Here is an 18,046-nt window from a genome sequence, read left to right as displayed (position 1 = left end):
CTCACAAACTTGTCACCAAGAGACACCGAATCAACACCAACATAGGCACAAAATCTAGACATGAAATGGATTTGATCAGGTTAATCGATTGATCTACCAAATTAAAATGATATGCCACCAATAACAAATAAGGTTAGAAGCCACGAGATAGAAACTTAGTGTTATATTTGACTTTGAATACCAAATGATATGGACTCCTTAGGATCAAAATTTTAGCATCTTAAAACATGAAAATTTTTGGATAATTTTATAAGAAAATAAAGAAATTAAAAAGGGAAACTATGGATTAAGGTAGGAAATGGAAGAACAATGCCACAATTACTAAAGATTGATAAGTTGAGGAAGATTCGTCTCTTTGAATTAGAAAATTCAAGAATAAGAATCAAAAGTAATTTATAAGAACCTATAGAGAGAAAAATCTTTTCAATTGAAAAAATATCCAAATTCTCATTAATTCAATTTCTCCCCTTGGAGTCTTACAAGAGGTTCCTATATATAGGGTTAGATAGGAAACAAGTAGTAAATTTCCAATAGCACTCTACTTAGAAATAAAAAATAAGGTTAATTGGTAGCATTACCAAATCAAAATGATCTGCCACCAATAACAAATAAGGTTAGCAACCACGAGATAGAAACTTAGTGTTATATTTGACTTTGAATACCAAATGATATGGACCCCTTAAGACCAAAATATTTTTTAGCATCTTAAAACATGAAATTTTTTGGATAATTTTATAAGAAAATAAAGAAATTAAAAAGGGAAAATATGGATTAAGGTAGGAAATGGAAGAACAATGCCACAATTACTAAAGATTGATAAGTTGAGGAAGATTCGTCTCTTTGAATTAGGAAATTCAAGGATAAGAATCAAAAGTAATTTATAAGAACCTATAGAGAGAAGAATCCTCTCAATTGGAATAATATTCATATTCTAATTAATTCAATTTCTCCCCTTGGAGTCTTACAAGAGGTTCCTATGTATAGGGTTAGATAGGCAACAAGTAGTAAATTTCCACTAACACTCTACTTAGAAATAACAAATAAGGTTAATTGGTTGCACTGCCAAATCAAAATGATCTGCCACCAATAACAAATAAGGTTAGCAACAACGAGATAGAAACTTAGTGTTATATTTGACTTTGAATACCAAATGATATGAACCCCTTATGACCAAAATTTTAGCATCTTAAAACATGAAAAATTTTGGATAATTTTATAAGAAAATAAAGAAATTAAAAAGGGAAAATATGGATTAAGGTAGGAAATGGAAGAACAATGTGATAAGTTGAGGAAGATTTGTCTCTTTGAATTAGAAAATTCAAGGATAAGAATCAAAAGTAATTTATAAGAACCTATAGAGAGAAAAATCCTCTCAATTAGAAAAATATCCAAATTCTTATTAATTCAATTTCTCCCCTTGGAGTCTTACAAGAGGTTCTTATGTATAGGGTTAGATAGGCAACAAGTAGTAAATTTCCACTAACACTCTACTTAGAAATAACAAATTAGGTTAATTGGTTGCACTACCAAATCAAAATGATCTGCCACCAATAACAAATAAGGTTACCAACCACGAGATAGAAACTTAGTGTTATATTTGACTTTGAATACCAAATGATATGGACCCCTTAAGACCAAAATTTTAGCATCTTAAAACATGAAAAATTTTGGATAATTTTATAAGAAAATAAAGAAATTAAAAAGGGAAAATATGGATTAAGGTAGGAAATGGAAGAACAATGCCACAATTACTAAAGATTGATAAGTTGAGGAAGATTCGTCTCTTTGAATTAAGAAATTCAAGGATTCAAAAGTAATTTATAAGAACCTATAGAGAGAAAATTCCTCTCAATTGGAAAAATATCCAAATTCTGATTAATTTAATTTCTCCCCTTGGAGTCTTACAAGAGGTTCCTATGTATAGGGTTAGATAGGCAACAAGTAATAAATTTCCACTAACACTCTACTTAGAAATAACAAATAAGATTAATTGGTTGCTCTACCAAATCAAAATGATCTGCCACCAATAACAAATAAGGTTAGCAACCACGAGATAGAAACTTATAGTGTTATATTTGACATTGAATACCAAATGATATGGACCCCTTAGGACCAAAATTTTAGCATCTTAAAACATGAAAAAATTTGGATAATTTTATAAGAAAATAAAGAAATTAAAAAGGGAAAATATGGATTAAGGTAGGAGATGGAAGAACAATGCCACAACTAAAGATTGATAAGTTGAGGAAGATTCGTCTCTTTGAGTTATGAAATTCAAGGATAAGAATCAATAGTAATTTATAAGAACCTATAGAGAGAAAAATCCTTTCAAATGGAAAAATATCCAAATTCTGATTAATTCAATTTCTTCCCTTGGAGTCTTACAAGAGGTTCCTATGTATAGGGTTGGATAGGCAACAAGTAGTAAATTTCCACTAACACTCCACTTAGAAATGAATTCCCACTAACACTTATTGTTTACTAGGACTTACTTTCCACTATCCCACTAATTATCATTATGGTTTAGGAAGCTTAAAAAAAAAAAAAAAAATAACCTAGAAAATATGAAAATACATCTAAATTATTCAACTAAAAAGAAATACAAAAATTACATTAATAATTAAGATAATTGGCTTAAGAAACTATTTGGCCCAAAAACTAATTAAAGTCCAATCCATTAATGTTTTTTCTTGATTATGTGAATTTGAACTTGTCATGTTATCTTTAAATTGGGCTCAAATCTTCATTAACATGTAGAAAATAACACTAGATGATATATATTCATAGGACTTGTTAAACAAATTAGTCCATTTTCTTTATTAGTCAAATTTTCTAAGCGCAACCTTTGGTAGATTCCATTAGTTGGTGAAGTTGTGAATATACCTAGTCTCATTCTTAAGCACAAGATGTCTTGTTTAAGTGTTTGTGACAACAATAAGAAAAGAGCATCCATTCCTTATAGAATATTATTTACAAAGATTTTGGAAAAACTAATACAAATACAACCCAGTATGAAGTTGGTAAAGAGGTGTCAGAAATCAATCTAACCACTATGAGAAAAGGCATATTATTGAGTACTTCCTTGGGTACAAAGTAAAATATATAAAAGTGAAGGAGGAATCCCTTTTTGAAGACGATACCTCACCAACTAAACATTGGTTAAATCCATATTATTTGTCCTAAAGAATAACAAACAAACTTTTTTAACAACCACAAACTTTTCCCTTTACCCAAGCAATTTCCCTTCTAAGAGCACTCATAAAATAAAAACAAAAACCCTTAAAATCCAACCATCTTCATGACTTAAATTTCTTTCACCTCTAATTACCCTATTGTCTCTAACTTGACTTCAAGTGACAAACCCATCTCTTAGTCTAATCAGACCCCCTCTAAACCTCAACTTGCAACCTCCTCAAAGATTTTTGTGTTGATGCTTGAATTTGTTGCACAACCTAAGAAGAAATGAAAGTTAGCTTTGACAAAAGAAAAAGGAAAACCATGGAATCTGAATTAGCATAAAAAGAAGAATAAGATGATATTGAGGAAGAAATTCTTTAGTCTGCACTAGAGGCACCTGCCAAAGAAGTAAAGGCACCTACCAAAGAAGTAGAGGCCAAAAAGCAAGACCAATTCCTTAAGGAACTACTACATGATCATCCTAGTGGATCGTCTATTGATTCCCAAAAGGTAGAAAAGGAATTTAATTGGGTGGAAACCTCTAGTCCTTAGAAAAAACTTCAAGGCTGTTATTTGATAACCCTTTATCCAAATTCATATTAAGTGATATCTCATAGCTTGAACCATCTTTGTATTAAGACCCTTAAATATCTTAATGGCCCACTCAAATAGCTCAACAACCTATACTTGAGACTTTTTCTATCAAGCAATCAAATACAGAAAAACTAGTTGTTCCATTCCCTCCAACACATGAAGCTACAACTATTGTGGAAGTGGTGACGTTGTAGTTGATGTTATACCTCTCTAGGTTGATACTTTTCTAGTATAACTTGATGACAAATGTCCTAATGAGTTTAGGGTTTGGATTCAACCTTAGAAGATGCTTCAAGGTACTTTGAGAATCTTTGCAACACTTAAGTATTCCTTAAAGATGAATAACTTATTTCGTTTGAGGATCAAACTACTAACCCTAGTTAAGAAACATGTGAAAGAGCGAAGACAATAAAGTTCATACTTGCTCAGTACGTGATGCAATAAAGTATACTAAATTTTACTTAGGAGGATTATGATCTTAAGTACAAATCCTATGAAGATAAAATTCTAGCTTTGTCTTCTATGCATCCTCCCCTTATCTCTTAGAAGTGATTGTGCCTCACACTTCATCACCTTCAAGATCAATCTTTTTCTACTCGAATTAGAACCTTTAGAGTTTTCCTTAATGAGACAACTATAACACAAATAAATTAGGATTGTTAGCTTTTGCATACAATGTCCAATGCGTTGAGAAGAGTGTTTGTGTCTTATATGTGTTCACAAGTCCAAAACTTGCTTTAATGTTTCACACCCTTAAAAATCATATTCAAACATTTTAAGTCTAACTGATAAGCTCTATGATAATCTATGGATGTTATAAATACTATTATGTTTTATTTCCTCTTTTGTGATAATGCATAAAATGGTTCAATGCATATAAACCAAGTGCAACATCTAAGACATGAAAGTTAGACACAAAATTATCAACATATGTAGCAATGTGTTCAGATGTTGTTGCTCTCTGCTTCATTTCTTTATAATGACAAAGCATTTATGAAGCCTTAAAGCATCTGAACACAAGTGTGGAACAACCATATTGTGAACATCGAAGATCGTCTTTCTCAACAACAAGAATAAATGCGCTCACCAACAGATATGTTTCTAAAGCTTATAAATACAAGAAGACTTTAAAAGAAGGTGTGGTAGTTATATGTATATTGTAAAATAATTTTAAGTTACGCCAAAACTCTGCTGAAATCTTTCTAAGTTTATAACTCTTGTATTTCATCATCTAGTGGACAATCAGAGAATAACTTAAGTTTTTAGCTTAAGTTTCGAGTTTACCTAATCTTACATATCCTCTTTCTGAGAGTTTATCATAAACACTACACAATTATTGTTGTAAGCTTGAAGAAGTTACTTAAAGAATACTGCAACATGTTGCTGTGAGAAGGCCAATAGTAGCATAGAGAATACTAGTTGTACCCAAGAAAAGCAATTAAGAATACGTGTATAAAAGTTTCCATGTTAGTAGAACCTTTAGAGTTCGAAGGTAACTAGATGTAGCTAAGGTTGAGTGAACAATTCAAGTATAAAAATATCTTGTGTTTTATCTTATGCCTCTTCCCTCATGCTCTTTTGGACAAACTACTTTTGTAAACATAATTGTCCATTGGCGAAAAGTTGTTAAAATATACTCCACACATTTAACCTTCTTATGTGTGTGTTTCTTTAATTTTTGTAATTATGCCTCTCATTTTGTTGCATGCTTGAATGATTAATGGCATTCAAAGTACTTGAATTTGAGAGGGGTATCATTTTCACATTAAGAGATTTTGCCTCATCATTTCTAGTTGGAATATTTTGTTTTTTAGGGCAACTAAACTTTTGGTGGCTTTTTCGTTACAATCTTCAACATTAAAATAAAAAATAAATAATTGGAGATAAGTTTTCTTGATTATTCTTCGTAATCAATGAATCCTCATCAACTGGATGGGCCTTCATAGTTGGAGTGGTTGGAGTAGTCAATGAAAGTACTTTCAAAGGTTTGGAAGCATAATCTTTACAACAATGCCCATAATTGCCATAAATTCCAAATAATAGAGGTAAGATCTCGTACGCAATATAATACCAATGGATTCTAATGTTTACCCTCCTTACCTAAGGCTTGCTAAGATCGACCTCAATACAAACATGTACAAAGCAACCACAATCAACATAAAGCGAATTGGTAATAACGTTGATAGGTTTACCAACAATAGATGCTAGCCCTAAAAGGAAATTTTCATCATGAAAGAAAAACCAAAATATTTTCAATCTCGAGAAACGATCCCAAGCTAATGTCTTATCATTGTGCTTCAACAATGAAATTTGGTGACTATGTTTTGACTTTGAGATAGTTATTAAAAATTATCCAAGACCCGTCACTCATGACTTTTCATTTATCCTCTATAGAGTCAAAATATTATCTATTATATTATTAATACACAATTATTCTAAGAATTTATACATTTTAAAAGAACGGGTTGGGACAATTTGAAGCATAATTTGAACTCATCCTGCAAAATTATATTGGGTTCAATATTAGGATCCGAATTCATCCAAATCAACAAGGGTTAGGGTTGGGTCATGCTCACCTCTAGTAAGTAGTTAAATATAGACTTATTAGAAATTTTATAATCTAATTTTATAATTTTATAATGATAAGTGATCTAAGGTTACAAGTAAATACTTACTTTAATTCCTAAATTCAAAAGACATTCTTATATTAGTTACTTAGACAAAAATAGTGGATATTTCTTTCTCAACGTAGTCTATTTTATATCTAAGTTGTTTAAAGTTTAAAATTTGTCCTTAGATATAAAATAGACTACGTTGAGAAAGAAATATCCACTTTTGACAATAAATATTTTGTACTAATATCATGATTACAAATATATGTGTGTAATTTTAATCTATATATATACTATTAATAAAAGAGATACTCCATTTTGGAGTATACAAATGTTGAACTAATCTATCCCTATTACTACATTTAAACCACCTTCTCTTTCATTCATTTATTTATTTTTACTTATATTCAATTTTATAATTTTTTCTTAAAATAACTACTCATTATCTTTTTATTTTTAAATAAATTAACATAAAATACCTCATTTTCTTCTTATTTTTATAATAACAATCATAAAAACTATGTAAACAAAAATTTCTACTTAATTAATTAATTTAAAGCGTAATTTCTTTAAGTACGATAGTTAATATATATATATACTAATATATAAAGAAGATACCACTTTCAATAATTATTTTTGGTTTTCATTTTTATATGGACCATTTTATCGTGGTTTATTTTTTAATAACTACTTTTTTATGAGTAACTTCTGATTTTTTTTCTTATTTAGTTATTTATTTATTTTTAATACAATGCATGAAGTACCTTTCTCCTGATAATATATATAAGAAAGGTTATAGTAATATTAGTATAATTTTTTACTGAGTATTACACCGTTCAATAACATTATATTAAATGTGAATTTATTAAATTCAACCGTTAGACTGAAATTTTTTACTCTTAGATCATATATATTTTTATTATTATTATTATTATACTCATCCAGAATATAAAACCCTCAGTTTCCGGCACACGGTCACCCTCACCAGTTCCCCGAGTCAGAATATCAAAAATCAAAAGAAAAAGAAAAAGAAAATGAAACAGAAACCAGATACAGACACAGACCTCAACAGAACCCTTGGCGGCTCCGATTCCCTCCTCCGTCCCTGCCTTTCCCTTCTCACGCGCCGCGACTTCACCGCCTGCCGCGACTCCGCCACTCGCCTCCCAAGATCCGACCCCGACGTCGCCCTCCAGCTCGACCAAATCATCGCCGTCGCCGAAGTCCTCGCGGCCGCCACGCCCCGCCACGACCACCGCCTGGACTGGTACTCCATCCTGCGCCTCCCGCCCAACGGCGCCTCCGCCGCGGAGCGCGACACGGTGCGGCGGCAGTTCAAGACCCTGGTGCGGCTCCTGGACCCCAACAAGAACACCTTCCCTTTCGCCGCAGAGGCCCTCATGCGCGTGCGCGAGGCCTGGTCCGTGCTCTCCGACCCCGAGCGCAAGGCCCGCTTCGACCGCGAGATCCAGGGCGCCACGGCGTCGTTTTGGACAATGTGCCCTTACTGCTGGTTCCTGCACGAGTACGAGAGCCGCTACGAGGACTGCACTCTGCGCTGCGCCAACTGCCGGAAGACCTTTCACGGAGCGGCGGTGAAGCCGCCGCCGCTGGAGTCGGTGGTGGCGGGGAAGGACGAGTACTACTGCTACCACGTCAGCTTGCCTATGAGGTACCCTGTTGGCGAACGGTGTCGTTTAGGGGATGATGGCAGTGCCGGGAGGAAGAGGTTGAGGGTTAAAACAGTGGCTAATAGGGTCAAAATGAAAGTGTTTGTTGATGCCAATGGTGACTTGGATTCCGCGAGTGATTGAACGGAGTGTGTAACGTCGTTCTTGTCACAAATTTTGGGAAATCGGAACTTGCTAGGGTTCTTGTTTATTATGTTTTATTTTTCTTTTGTTAGGAAAAGAGGCTTACATTGCTTGTATTTTGCAGTTTTGCAATGCCGCTTCTGCCGATTGTAATATATGTGCATAATGAAATGAAATGAAATGTTTTATTCTCCCCTTTTCTTGTGTCGTTATTTTTGCAAGCAACGCAAATTTGGTTTTTAGTGGGAATAACGGGGACTCTAATTTATTTTTGTTATTCAGTTTGCTGGGAATGAATATGGTTTGTGACTTTCACTTGATGAAGCCCGAAAGGTGTCTTGCACTTGTGAATGAATCATGGGGCTGTTTTTTGTAGCTGTTATTAGAGTCTGGGAATGAATCATAATGAAGTATTTAAATGGTACAGTATGAATTACATTATGAAATTTAGCTAGTTTTTTGTTGTTGATTAGTGCGATGGTCATGGAATCATAATGAATATATCTGAATTGTATCTTAGACACTAAGAATTTTGGTTAGCGGATTAAATTTATGAGAAACCAGATTACATTTGGTTTGATTACATGACTGACGGTAAAAATGGAGGAAGACGGGGTTTTTGGTTTGATGATATTTTATTGATAATTCAGTTGGGGCCCTCGTCATACACGAATTGAGACTAGAGGAATCCATTATGGTGATTAGATGAAAAGGAAAAAGTGGCGAAAATAGCTAGTAGTGGGCATTATTGCCTGACCTTGATTTGTTATGAATGATGAAAAATTATATTTAAATTTCGTTTACCTAAAATATTTAATTGTCTGATAGTGGAGTACAAGTTAAATCAACTTCAGAACATGACTCGCACAGAAATGTTCTGCAAAAGCTGATGATTTTCTTCACATGTCCAATAAATTGGATCGTTACCAGTCCTGTATTTGTCTTCTTCGGTGCGTTATTTTATATTCATTACTCATTAGTTCATATTCGGGTATCACTGAATCTTTTTTTTATGTATAAGAAATGAGTTTTATACTAGTAGTTGCTAGCAGCTGCTATCAGAGCAATAACAGTTAAATCATCGTAACAATGCAAAACAAATGTATTCTCTGTAAATAAGTAAATTAAACTCCAGATAATTTGTTGTAATTTGTACTGAATTTACAAATTATGTAATACAATTAGAAAATTACATACAAATACTTTTTAGTTTTTAAAGCTATACTGTAAACAAGTTAGATCTCATCTGCAAATTAGTCAAAGCCTAGAGATGAAGAAGCATCAAACCATATATGAGAAAAATATAATCAAAATCCCAAGTCTCATCTCATGTCTCAACGTTTATAAAACTTCAATTCTCTGCTACAATGAGATTTCAGTGCATCCTCCAATTTCTCAGCTTGGTCAAAATCAACTTTAAATGTAACCATAGTTATGCCATCTTTACCAGTATCGTAATCCTGCTTGATGTCTTCCACGTGAAAAGACTGCAGCTGGAAAGAAAGAAAAAATGAAACACAGCAATGATCAATATACGTGGAAACATTTAGAATTAGAAGACATTAACCATGTATAGTTATTGCAATAAAAGAAACAGATACAAGTGGTAATTGTAAGGGTGCAGCTTAAATTTATGTACACTCCTCACCATCATGAACCACCATAAGCACAAGTACCAGACGCGAGATTGTAATCATTGCATTAACGAAAAACAAAGAGAAGTTTGGATTTCTAAACTACAGACATTTTTTACGAGCAAAATCTCTAATAAGGAAAAGTTAACAACGCAGTCTAGACATGCTAGGCCAAAAACGAAGGGTCAATAACAAGAATTAAACTACATTGCTCAAATTATTGTAAATTCATTCATTTGCAGGGGCTCGTCACAAGTCACAACAGATATGAATATCCAAAAATATTTTGGGAAAATCTTGTACTTCTCATAATTTTTTTTCAGTATCCAATCCAAGTCAAACTTAAAGAAGCTTATTCACAATCAGGGAGTAATCGATAAACATCTGCAAGAACTAACCTGATGGTAGAGAACTCCAATTAGGTCAAAGGGAACCTCTAAACCCATTGGCACCTACAATTTTCACAAGATTATTCATAAATTGACACACCATAAGCAAGCTGCAACCATAATGTGTTCAAAAAGCCTTCAAGAAAGTGAAATGCTGGGTACAGCTAAGACTATAGATGCATTACAGACTACGAAAATAACCACCTTAGTTTTCACAAGGCAAGTTGGGGCATTCCTCAAGCATTCTGATGCAACTCCTCCATAAGCCCTGACCAATCCTCCAGTACCTAATTTGATACCTCCAAAATGCCTGAAATTTAATATTGATCAGAATACAAATTATATCCAAATCCAGCACCAACACAAAACAGCTTGGTGCTTAATACACATAACACTGGCTTATGTACAAGACCAACCAAAAGCCCATGCCACAGTTTTTTGGGGTAAAAATTACTCAAGGATGCGCAATCTTGATTTTATCACACTTCAACGATGCATAAACCTCATTAGGGCATCAAAACATTAATTTTGGGGTAAAAAATGGCAGAATCAAATGTACGCAAACTAGCATATTTCATTAATTCAAAGTAATAGACATTAATATGAATATGTGAAATGTTAAAATAAGGTAGAGAGATTAACCTGATCACAACCACCATTACTCTATCTATTCCTGAAGAATCAATAGCAGATTGAATTGGTTTCCCAGCGGTTCCTGAAGGTTCCCCATCATCATTAGACCGGAATTGATCCCCCACCTGTTATACAAGATGAAAGAGAAAAAGGAAAAAATAAAATAAACAAATGGGCAAAAGGAAGCAACTCATTTTCTGCTTTACACATGCATCATTTTGTTTTCTAACTTCACTTATGCTATGCCTCTTCTCTTCTCCAAATCCAATCAACACCCCTAATTTCTAAAGAAACTAGCTAATGAGCAAAGTATAATCAGCCACCCTTAAGCTGAGACTTCTAAACTATAATTGCCACAATGATACCTGAAACCTCAAAACATAGCGACCAGAAAGTGGTACTAACTCCAAGTCCAACTAAAAGATGGGGAAAAAACAAAAAAGTCCTACTTATACCATTCCTCATGAGCGAAACATTCATAAAATGCAGTGGCAAAAATACAAACATCCATCATTCATTGTTTCAGGGAAGTAAAAAACAAGGCTTTAGGGTACCTTATAAGCCCAGCAATTGTGGGTGGCACGTGGATCCCGGACCTAAGAATAAACGGAGCGAAAAGTTAAAAAAGAAAAAAAAAAAACATTGTGTGTAGAAAAAAGCGGAAGAAAAAGAACCTGGGAAAGGAAAGACATGGCGGAATTTTGGTCGGAGATGGGGCCAGCAATGGCGATGAACTTGCTCTTTTTGATCTCTTTCTCGAAAGTGACTTTGTCTTGGAGTGTGGTGAAGGCTCCAGAAGAATTGCTGGTGCTGGCCATGGTTTTGTTGGCCTTGGCGATGGCAAAGAGTGAAGCGTAGACGCGGTGCTGATAACTGGGTATCGTTACCGCCACAGGCATCTATATCTTTCTAAACTCTAAACAATCGCTCCTGTTTGAACTGAACGCTCTAGAATCAATCAATCGTCCCAAACCATTGAATTGGATGGCCTTTTCTTTCTCCAATTCCTCCTTTCCATCTTTATTTCGTTTTATGATTTTTATTTTATGAAACACCAAGAGAACAATAATCTATAACATTTATCCAATTTTTAAATATATTTATACATTTATTTTATATTTTTTAAAAATAATTGTTCACTTTATTAAAAATAATAGTGTCTTTTTTATGCTAATAATAATAATATTATTTTTTATTTTTAAGATGGACGTTTGAAAATCTAAATAGTTACATATTTAACAAATGTAATGTAAATTAATTAGGCTTAATCATGTTTTAATTTTGTAATACATTTATTTTATAAAAAAAATTCATTTAAATATTTTTGTAACCCGTTCTTATGACGTAGGATTTTATTTGTTAGACAATTTTTTTATGGGATTTTTACCTTGTGCGATTGAAGTATCTTAACAATTTAATTTAAAGAATTTTGATTAACAAAATTGTGTATAATATTTGAATAATTTTAAGTTTTTATTTTTAAATTAATAATTTTTAAGAAATTATTATTAAGTTATTTATATTTTTTAATAAATATTTATGGATACTTGTGGATACTCGTAAATATTAAAAAAATATGTGAATATCTACTTAATAAATATGAGTATGAGTATAAGATGAATATTTATCTAGCAGAATAGGTAGCTGAAAACTACTATCCTTATTCGTCCCATCCCAATAACATATTTAAGAGACAACATTTATTTCATAAGTCAAATTTATAGACTTAAACCTATTATTTTGAGACTTAACAAATAATTTTAAAAGTACTTTAATAATAATTTTTATTTACTCTAACAATTTCTTTAAAAGTAATAGTTTAAAAGTCAAAACTTAAATTATTCAAAATATTATACTCAATTTTATTAATCAAGATTTTTTAATTTAAAAACTAAATTTAATTGTTAAAGTACTTCAATCCCATAAGTTTAAACAAATATAATAAATTAAAATAATTCAATTCCACAAGTCCAAAATAAAAGTTTAAAAAATTATAAATATTTCAATCTCACAAGTCTAAATAAAAAAAAAGTAATATCTTATTTGTACTTAACACGTTATATATTTTAACAAAGAAATTTAAGTAATTTTATTATAGCGGATATTTAATGGATCTATCATGATATTCATCTTTATCCCCATTTATTAACGAGTACAGGTATATCTATTTAAATTATCCATGAGTATCCATTTATAGAAGCCTTATCTTTATTCGGTGTAAGATTTAGATTTTTTTCAATACATCCTCTCATGTATGACACTATTAGCGATACGTAGATTAATGATGGAGAGCTCCTTTAAAGTAAATTTAGATAAATTTATTATTATCTTAGAATACTGAGTTTAGTCTTAATTCAATCTTAAAAAATTAACATGTAAAGTGAACGTTGTCTCTCACTTGTATACATTTTAGATACATTATTTCTAGTTGATATAGGATTTGACTTTTTCCAATACTAAGTATTAATTTCACTTATGTCAATAAATCAAATAGAATTATTGACCAACAAATAAAATTGAAAAGAAAAAAATAATATTATAAGGATATTTTAAAAAAAGTATTATAAAGAATAAAACATAAAAACCATATTACAAGGACAAAAATATATTAAACTTAGTAATAATAATAATAATAATAATATGCTTTTATATAATTATATGTTGATTTTATGTTATATGTTATATGTTGTGTTGTATAGTAGACTTCTATGAATTTGAAATCCTTAAAGGATAAGTTGTAAAGTTGTAGTTTAGAGGTCAAAGTTGATTGAGAAATTTGATAAAAAAAAATGGAAGATGTATAAATATGAAAATGGAAAATGCATGTCATAAGTTTCATTTTCAAGTTTTTTAGAGAGTGGTTAGAGAGAGGTGCTTTGGAATCTAAGAAGATTGTTTCTTCTCCAAATTCTTCTAAGAGCTTCAAGACCTTTCTTTGAAATTGAAATCACGCCTTGAAAGTTGATCGAGAGTCCATAGAGCACAAGTTTGAGAAAAAAAAGTTGACCCTTGAGGTTTTATAGAATTTTCCGGCTCATTGATCAATTTGAGGTACTTTTTAAAACTAATTACGTAAATGGGGCTGTTTTGAAACTATTTATACCTTTGGGGCATTTGACTACAGTGTCGCTATGGGACATAGCGACACCAATGCCACGTGTTAATTCTTTAATTTTTACAAGCCATGAACGTCATATTACAAAAGATACCACAGCCGGTAGCGACTCCTATAAAGTCTGTAGCGACTTCTACTGACTAAATTTAAGTTGTTCGTATTTACAACAAAAAAAAATTACACGTGGCACTGATGTCGCTATGACCCATAACGACACTGTAGTAAACTTCCCCAAAGGTGTAAATAATTTCAAAACAGCTCCATTTACGTAAATAGTTTTAAAAAGTACCCCAAATTGGTCAATCAGCCGAGTTTTCCCTTTTCTTTTTGATTTTAGCTTCTAGGAAGTTAATTAAAGGGAAGCTTGTTTATTTGTGGTTTAATATTTCTTAGTGTTTAATGATGAGTTGAAAGCCAATTTAATGGCTTTATGTTGATATTTGGAAGATTTACATATGTTGGGATTTTGGGTCCTTCTTGAGGGGGAATGATTTAATTGATGTTTTATGTTTGCATGTGAGATTAGTTGTTAATTTGGTTATCATGATTTTTGTAAAGGAAGTTTTGGATGGTGTGGTTGTGAATTTTGATTCTTAAAGCGTCCTACATGTTAAGGGTGCTCCACATTCTTATTGAGTGAGCCTTCATAGGTTGAAAGTAGGATGGACAATGCAGTTTTTCTTAACAAGATAAGTCTCGTTTAACAAAAATGATGAATACGTTGAAGCTTTACTTAGCAAAATGGATTTCTTAAGTGTCTAATGTTAGTTAAATTAGTTTTATTAAGTGGTTGTCATCAAGAGTTTGTTTTTTTGATATATAGTGTGCAAGAAAGAAAGTAACTAGATTGGAAAATGATTTAGAGGAGTTAACTCCTATAAAGAGGAGTTCACGTTAGTAAATCACACTATGACTTGTCATTGAAATACTTGAAGGGAAACTTTAAGATTAAGAGAAACTAGAATGTTAGGGTCCAAATTTTATTTTGTCATTTAAGTGTTTAGGATCCAGTATTTGTGTAACTTAAGTGTTTAAGGATGAGTGTGTATTTTGTAGGCATGTATGCCCGTTTCAAGTTTTTTGATTGTGATAAGTTAGGTTGATTCACTTTTCTAGACTTATATATTGCATTTGAGATTATAATTGTTATATTATTGTATTTGATTTATCTTTATACTGTTTTGATTTTATTGTTATCATTGCAACATAAGTTAGAAATGTAGCATTGAAACTTAATATCCTTTTCAACGTTACATAAATAACAACAACATTACATTATTGTTTTGAAAATTTGTTACACATTGTAGTTTTCAAGTTTTTTAGTTTTAATATTGAGCGTCAAAATGTATTTGATTTCAAGGCCCACAGTAGACATGGTTGTGTTGTGCGCCCAACTTATTGTAAATTTAAATTAATATTGTCTTATATGTGTTAAATATATGTTATGCTTTGATTTGATTATTGTTTTCACTGTAGCATAACTGAGAACTCGAACATCAAAAGTTATACTATTTTCAAGGTTACTTACTTGTGAGCAATGTTTTGTATTTTTTTTTTTCAAAATCATATACTTCAAATTATAGTTATCTATATATATATATATATATATATATATATATATATATATATATATATATATATATTTCATTTTATTTGTTAAAGTGCAATATTTATTTTAAAATAAAATCTTATTAATTTTTATATACATATAAACCATATACCTTGTATTATCTTATAAAAGGTAGGTAGATAAATTAGTTTAATTAAAAAGTACATTATTAAATAATTAGTTAATGTAGACGTTAAAATATTTAAAAAATTAAGAAAACTAAATATATTTTTTAATGTTTGAGATAGTAGTGCTTCTGGATCCATTTTGAACATAATTGGCTAAAGTCTTTTTTTTCTTTTAACATCTTTTTATTGGACTGATTAACACAAGTTGTGTTGTTTTTTTTTTTTAATTGAAACTCATAAAATTTGTTGGGCAGATGATAAACACACCTCCACTTTCGTATAAACACACCCCTTTTTAAAAAAAAATATATAAAATGTCTAAATTACCTTTAAAAAAAATGAAATTCCTAAATTTACACCTCCCTTCCCCGCACCCCCCCTTATCCTGTATTTGCATGTAAACTTTAGTCTGAAACGGCACCAGAACGGGCCGTTCTACTTTCAGAACGGCCCGTTCTGAAATCAGTACGGCCCGTTCTGCAAGCAGTACAGGCCGTTCTGCTTTCAGTACGAGCCGTACTGAAAGCAGTACAGGCCGTTCTGCTGCAGTACGGGCCGTACTGAAAGCAGTACATGCCGTTCTAGGACCGTTCTGTTGTTGTACAGGCCACCGCGTCACTTTTAAAATGGCTACCCTATGAGTGATTTTAAAACCCCGATTTTAAAAGTCATTTTTGTACTAGTGTTTCTTTCCATAAAACAAGTAAGAGTCTTTCTCTTACAAGACCTGACATTGTGCACCCCTCTTCTTTCTCTTTGTGGCACTCCTCTTCTTCTTCTTTTTTTCCCGCACCTCGCACACCCCTCTTCTTTCTCTTTCTGGCACTCTTCTTCTTCTTACTGTTACGGAAAGTTCTTTCCGAAATTATATAAAAATGTTCCGGAAAATACTTTCCATAATATTAAATTCTTATTCCGGAAAGTATTTTTCGGAAATGTTTTATTACATAATTCCGGAAAGTACTTTCCATAATATTAAAGTTACTATTACGGAAAGTTCTTTCCGGAATTATATGAATAATAATTTTACTATTCCGGAAAGTACTTTCCAGAATGCTAATGACTGTAAAAGTACTTTCCGGAATGCTAATGATTGTAAAAGAGTCTTTCTTATACTGGTTATGGTGGGACTAGTCCTTTTTTTCTATTCAGAATGAGTGTAAAAGTATATTACTTAATGACATTGAGCGGAAAAAGGCTTTGTGAAGAAGAGAGGTGTGGAGTGTGGGGTGCGGGGAAGGGAGGTGTAAATTTAGGAATTTCATTTTTTTTAAAAGGGCAATTTAGACATTATATATATATTTTTTTTAAAAAAGAAGTGTGTTTATACGAGAGTGAAAGTGTGTTTATCATCAGTCAATTTGTTGGAGTGCTATTGGGTTTGGGCCTATTTTATACTCAAATGACTAAAGTCCATCCTTTTTGTTAATAGAAAAAAATTGTTTCAATTTATTATTATAAATATATTTAAAAGAAAAAATGTTCACTTATTATGCTTCTTTTAGTTTTATAATGAAGTATAAAAAACTTCTTAATTTCAAGGCCAAGTTTGATAGGGTACTTTTAGCCCTTTATAAATATTACATTTTTTTTTATTTTTTCAAAGTTAAATTATTTTCAGTATGGATTGACTGAAGTGCAATATTTATTTTTAAAATAGCAGCATATACCTTATGTTATCTTATATAAGGTTGATAAATAAGTTAATAATTAAAAAATTTACAAAACTAGTAATTTTACATGTTAAATTGATTATATATATATATTTTTTATAGTTGTGACTGTAATGTTTCTGGATCCATTTTACACATAATTTGCTAAAACTATTTTTTCGTGACGTTAAGTGTTTTTTGAAGTTTATTAGAATTCTCTTTTTAATTTATTTGAAAATTGAGAAAATAAATATTTTTAAAGTCATTAATTAGAATCTAATGAATATCCAATGTCGCTTTGGCCGAGTGGTTAAGGCGTGTGCCTGCTAAGTACATGGGGTTTCCCCGCGAGAGTTCGAATCTCTCAGGCGACGACTATGTTTTACTCTTTTCTTAACCATTTTGTGTAACTTTACATTAGTAAAGAGAAAAACAAAAGGGACAGTAGAAGACTCTTGCACTAAACAGATCAACACTAATGCATCTTCTCATAGCCTGTTTATGGGTCTAGGCCCATTAAGACAGGTATTATCAACACTAATGGATCTTTTTATGGGTCTAGACCCACGAAATTATATATATATATATATGTTCCATCAGTGGGACCCAAACCAAAGGATGGAGATACAAGAGTTTCCGTTGATGCGTTAATTTGGATGCCGAAGCCAACTAGGCTTGCCCCTCTGACC

The 18,046-nt window shown here is 31.7% G+C and overlaps 2 protein-coding genes and 1 non-coding gene across 3 annotated transcripts; 2 read left to right on the top strand and 1 right to left on the bottom strand.

Annotated features, from left to right (window-relative positions):
* Positions 1–7,348: 7,348 nt before the first annotated feature.
* Positions 7,349–8,391, top strand: LOC109818378 (uncharacterized). The gene has a single exon (XM_083074968.1). The coding sequence runs from the start codon at positions 7,418–7,420 to the stop codon at positions 8,195–8,197; it is 780 nt and encodes a 259-aa protein (XP_082931094.1). The 5' UTR covers positions 7,349–7,417; the 3' UTR covers positions 8,198–8,391.
* An 896-nt stretch (positions 8,392–9,287) lies between these two features.
* LOC109818377 (ribosomal protein S5 domain protein) lies at positions 9,288–11,878 on the bottom strand. Its single transcript, XM_020383821.3, has 6 exons — positions 11,528–11,878; positions 11,408–11,449; positions 10,863–10,978; positions 10,425–10,530; positions 10,230–10,283; positions 9,288–9,690 (listed from the first exon to the last, which is right to left on the bottom strand). Exons 1-6 carry the CDS (start codon positions 11,750–11,752, stop codon positions 9,532–9,534), a joined length of 702 nt encoding a protein of 233 aa, XP_020239410.1. The 5' UTR covers positions 11,753–11,878; the 3' UTR covers positions 9,288–9,531.
* Positions 11,879–17,649: 5,771 nt separating this feature from the next.
* Positions 17,650–17,731, top strand: TRNAS-GCU (transfer RNA serine (anticodon GCU)). The gene has a single exon. It is a non-coding gene; the product is annotated as a tRNA-Ser (tRNA).
* The last annotated feature ends 315 nt before the right edge of the window (positions 17,732–18,046 follow it).

The sequence above is a fragment of the Cajanus cajan genome, chromosome 5 (genome assembly GCF_000230855.2).
Source record: "Cajanus cajan strain Asha chromosome 5, NIPB_CcT2T_4, whole genome shotgun sequence".
Classification (NCBI taxonomy): Eukaryota; Viridiplantae; Streptophyta; class Magnoliopsida; order Fabales; family Fabaceae; genus Cajanus; species Cajanus cajan.
Note: the sequence above shows the minus strand (reverse complement) of the source record. Positions and strands in the feature narration are given on the sequence as shown.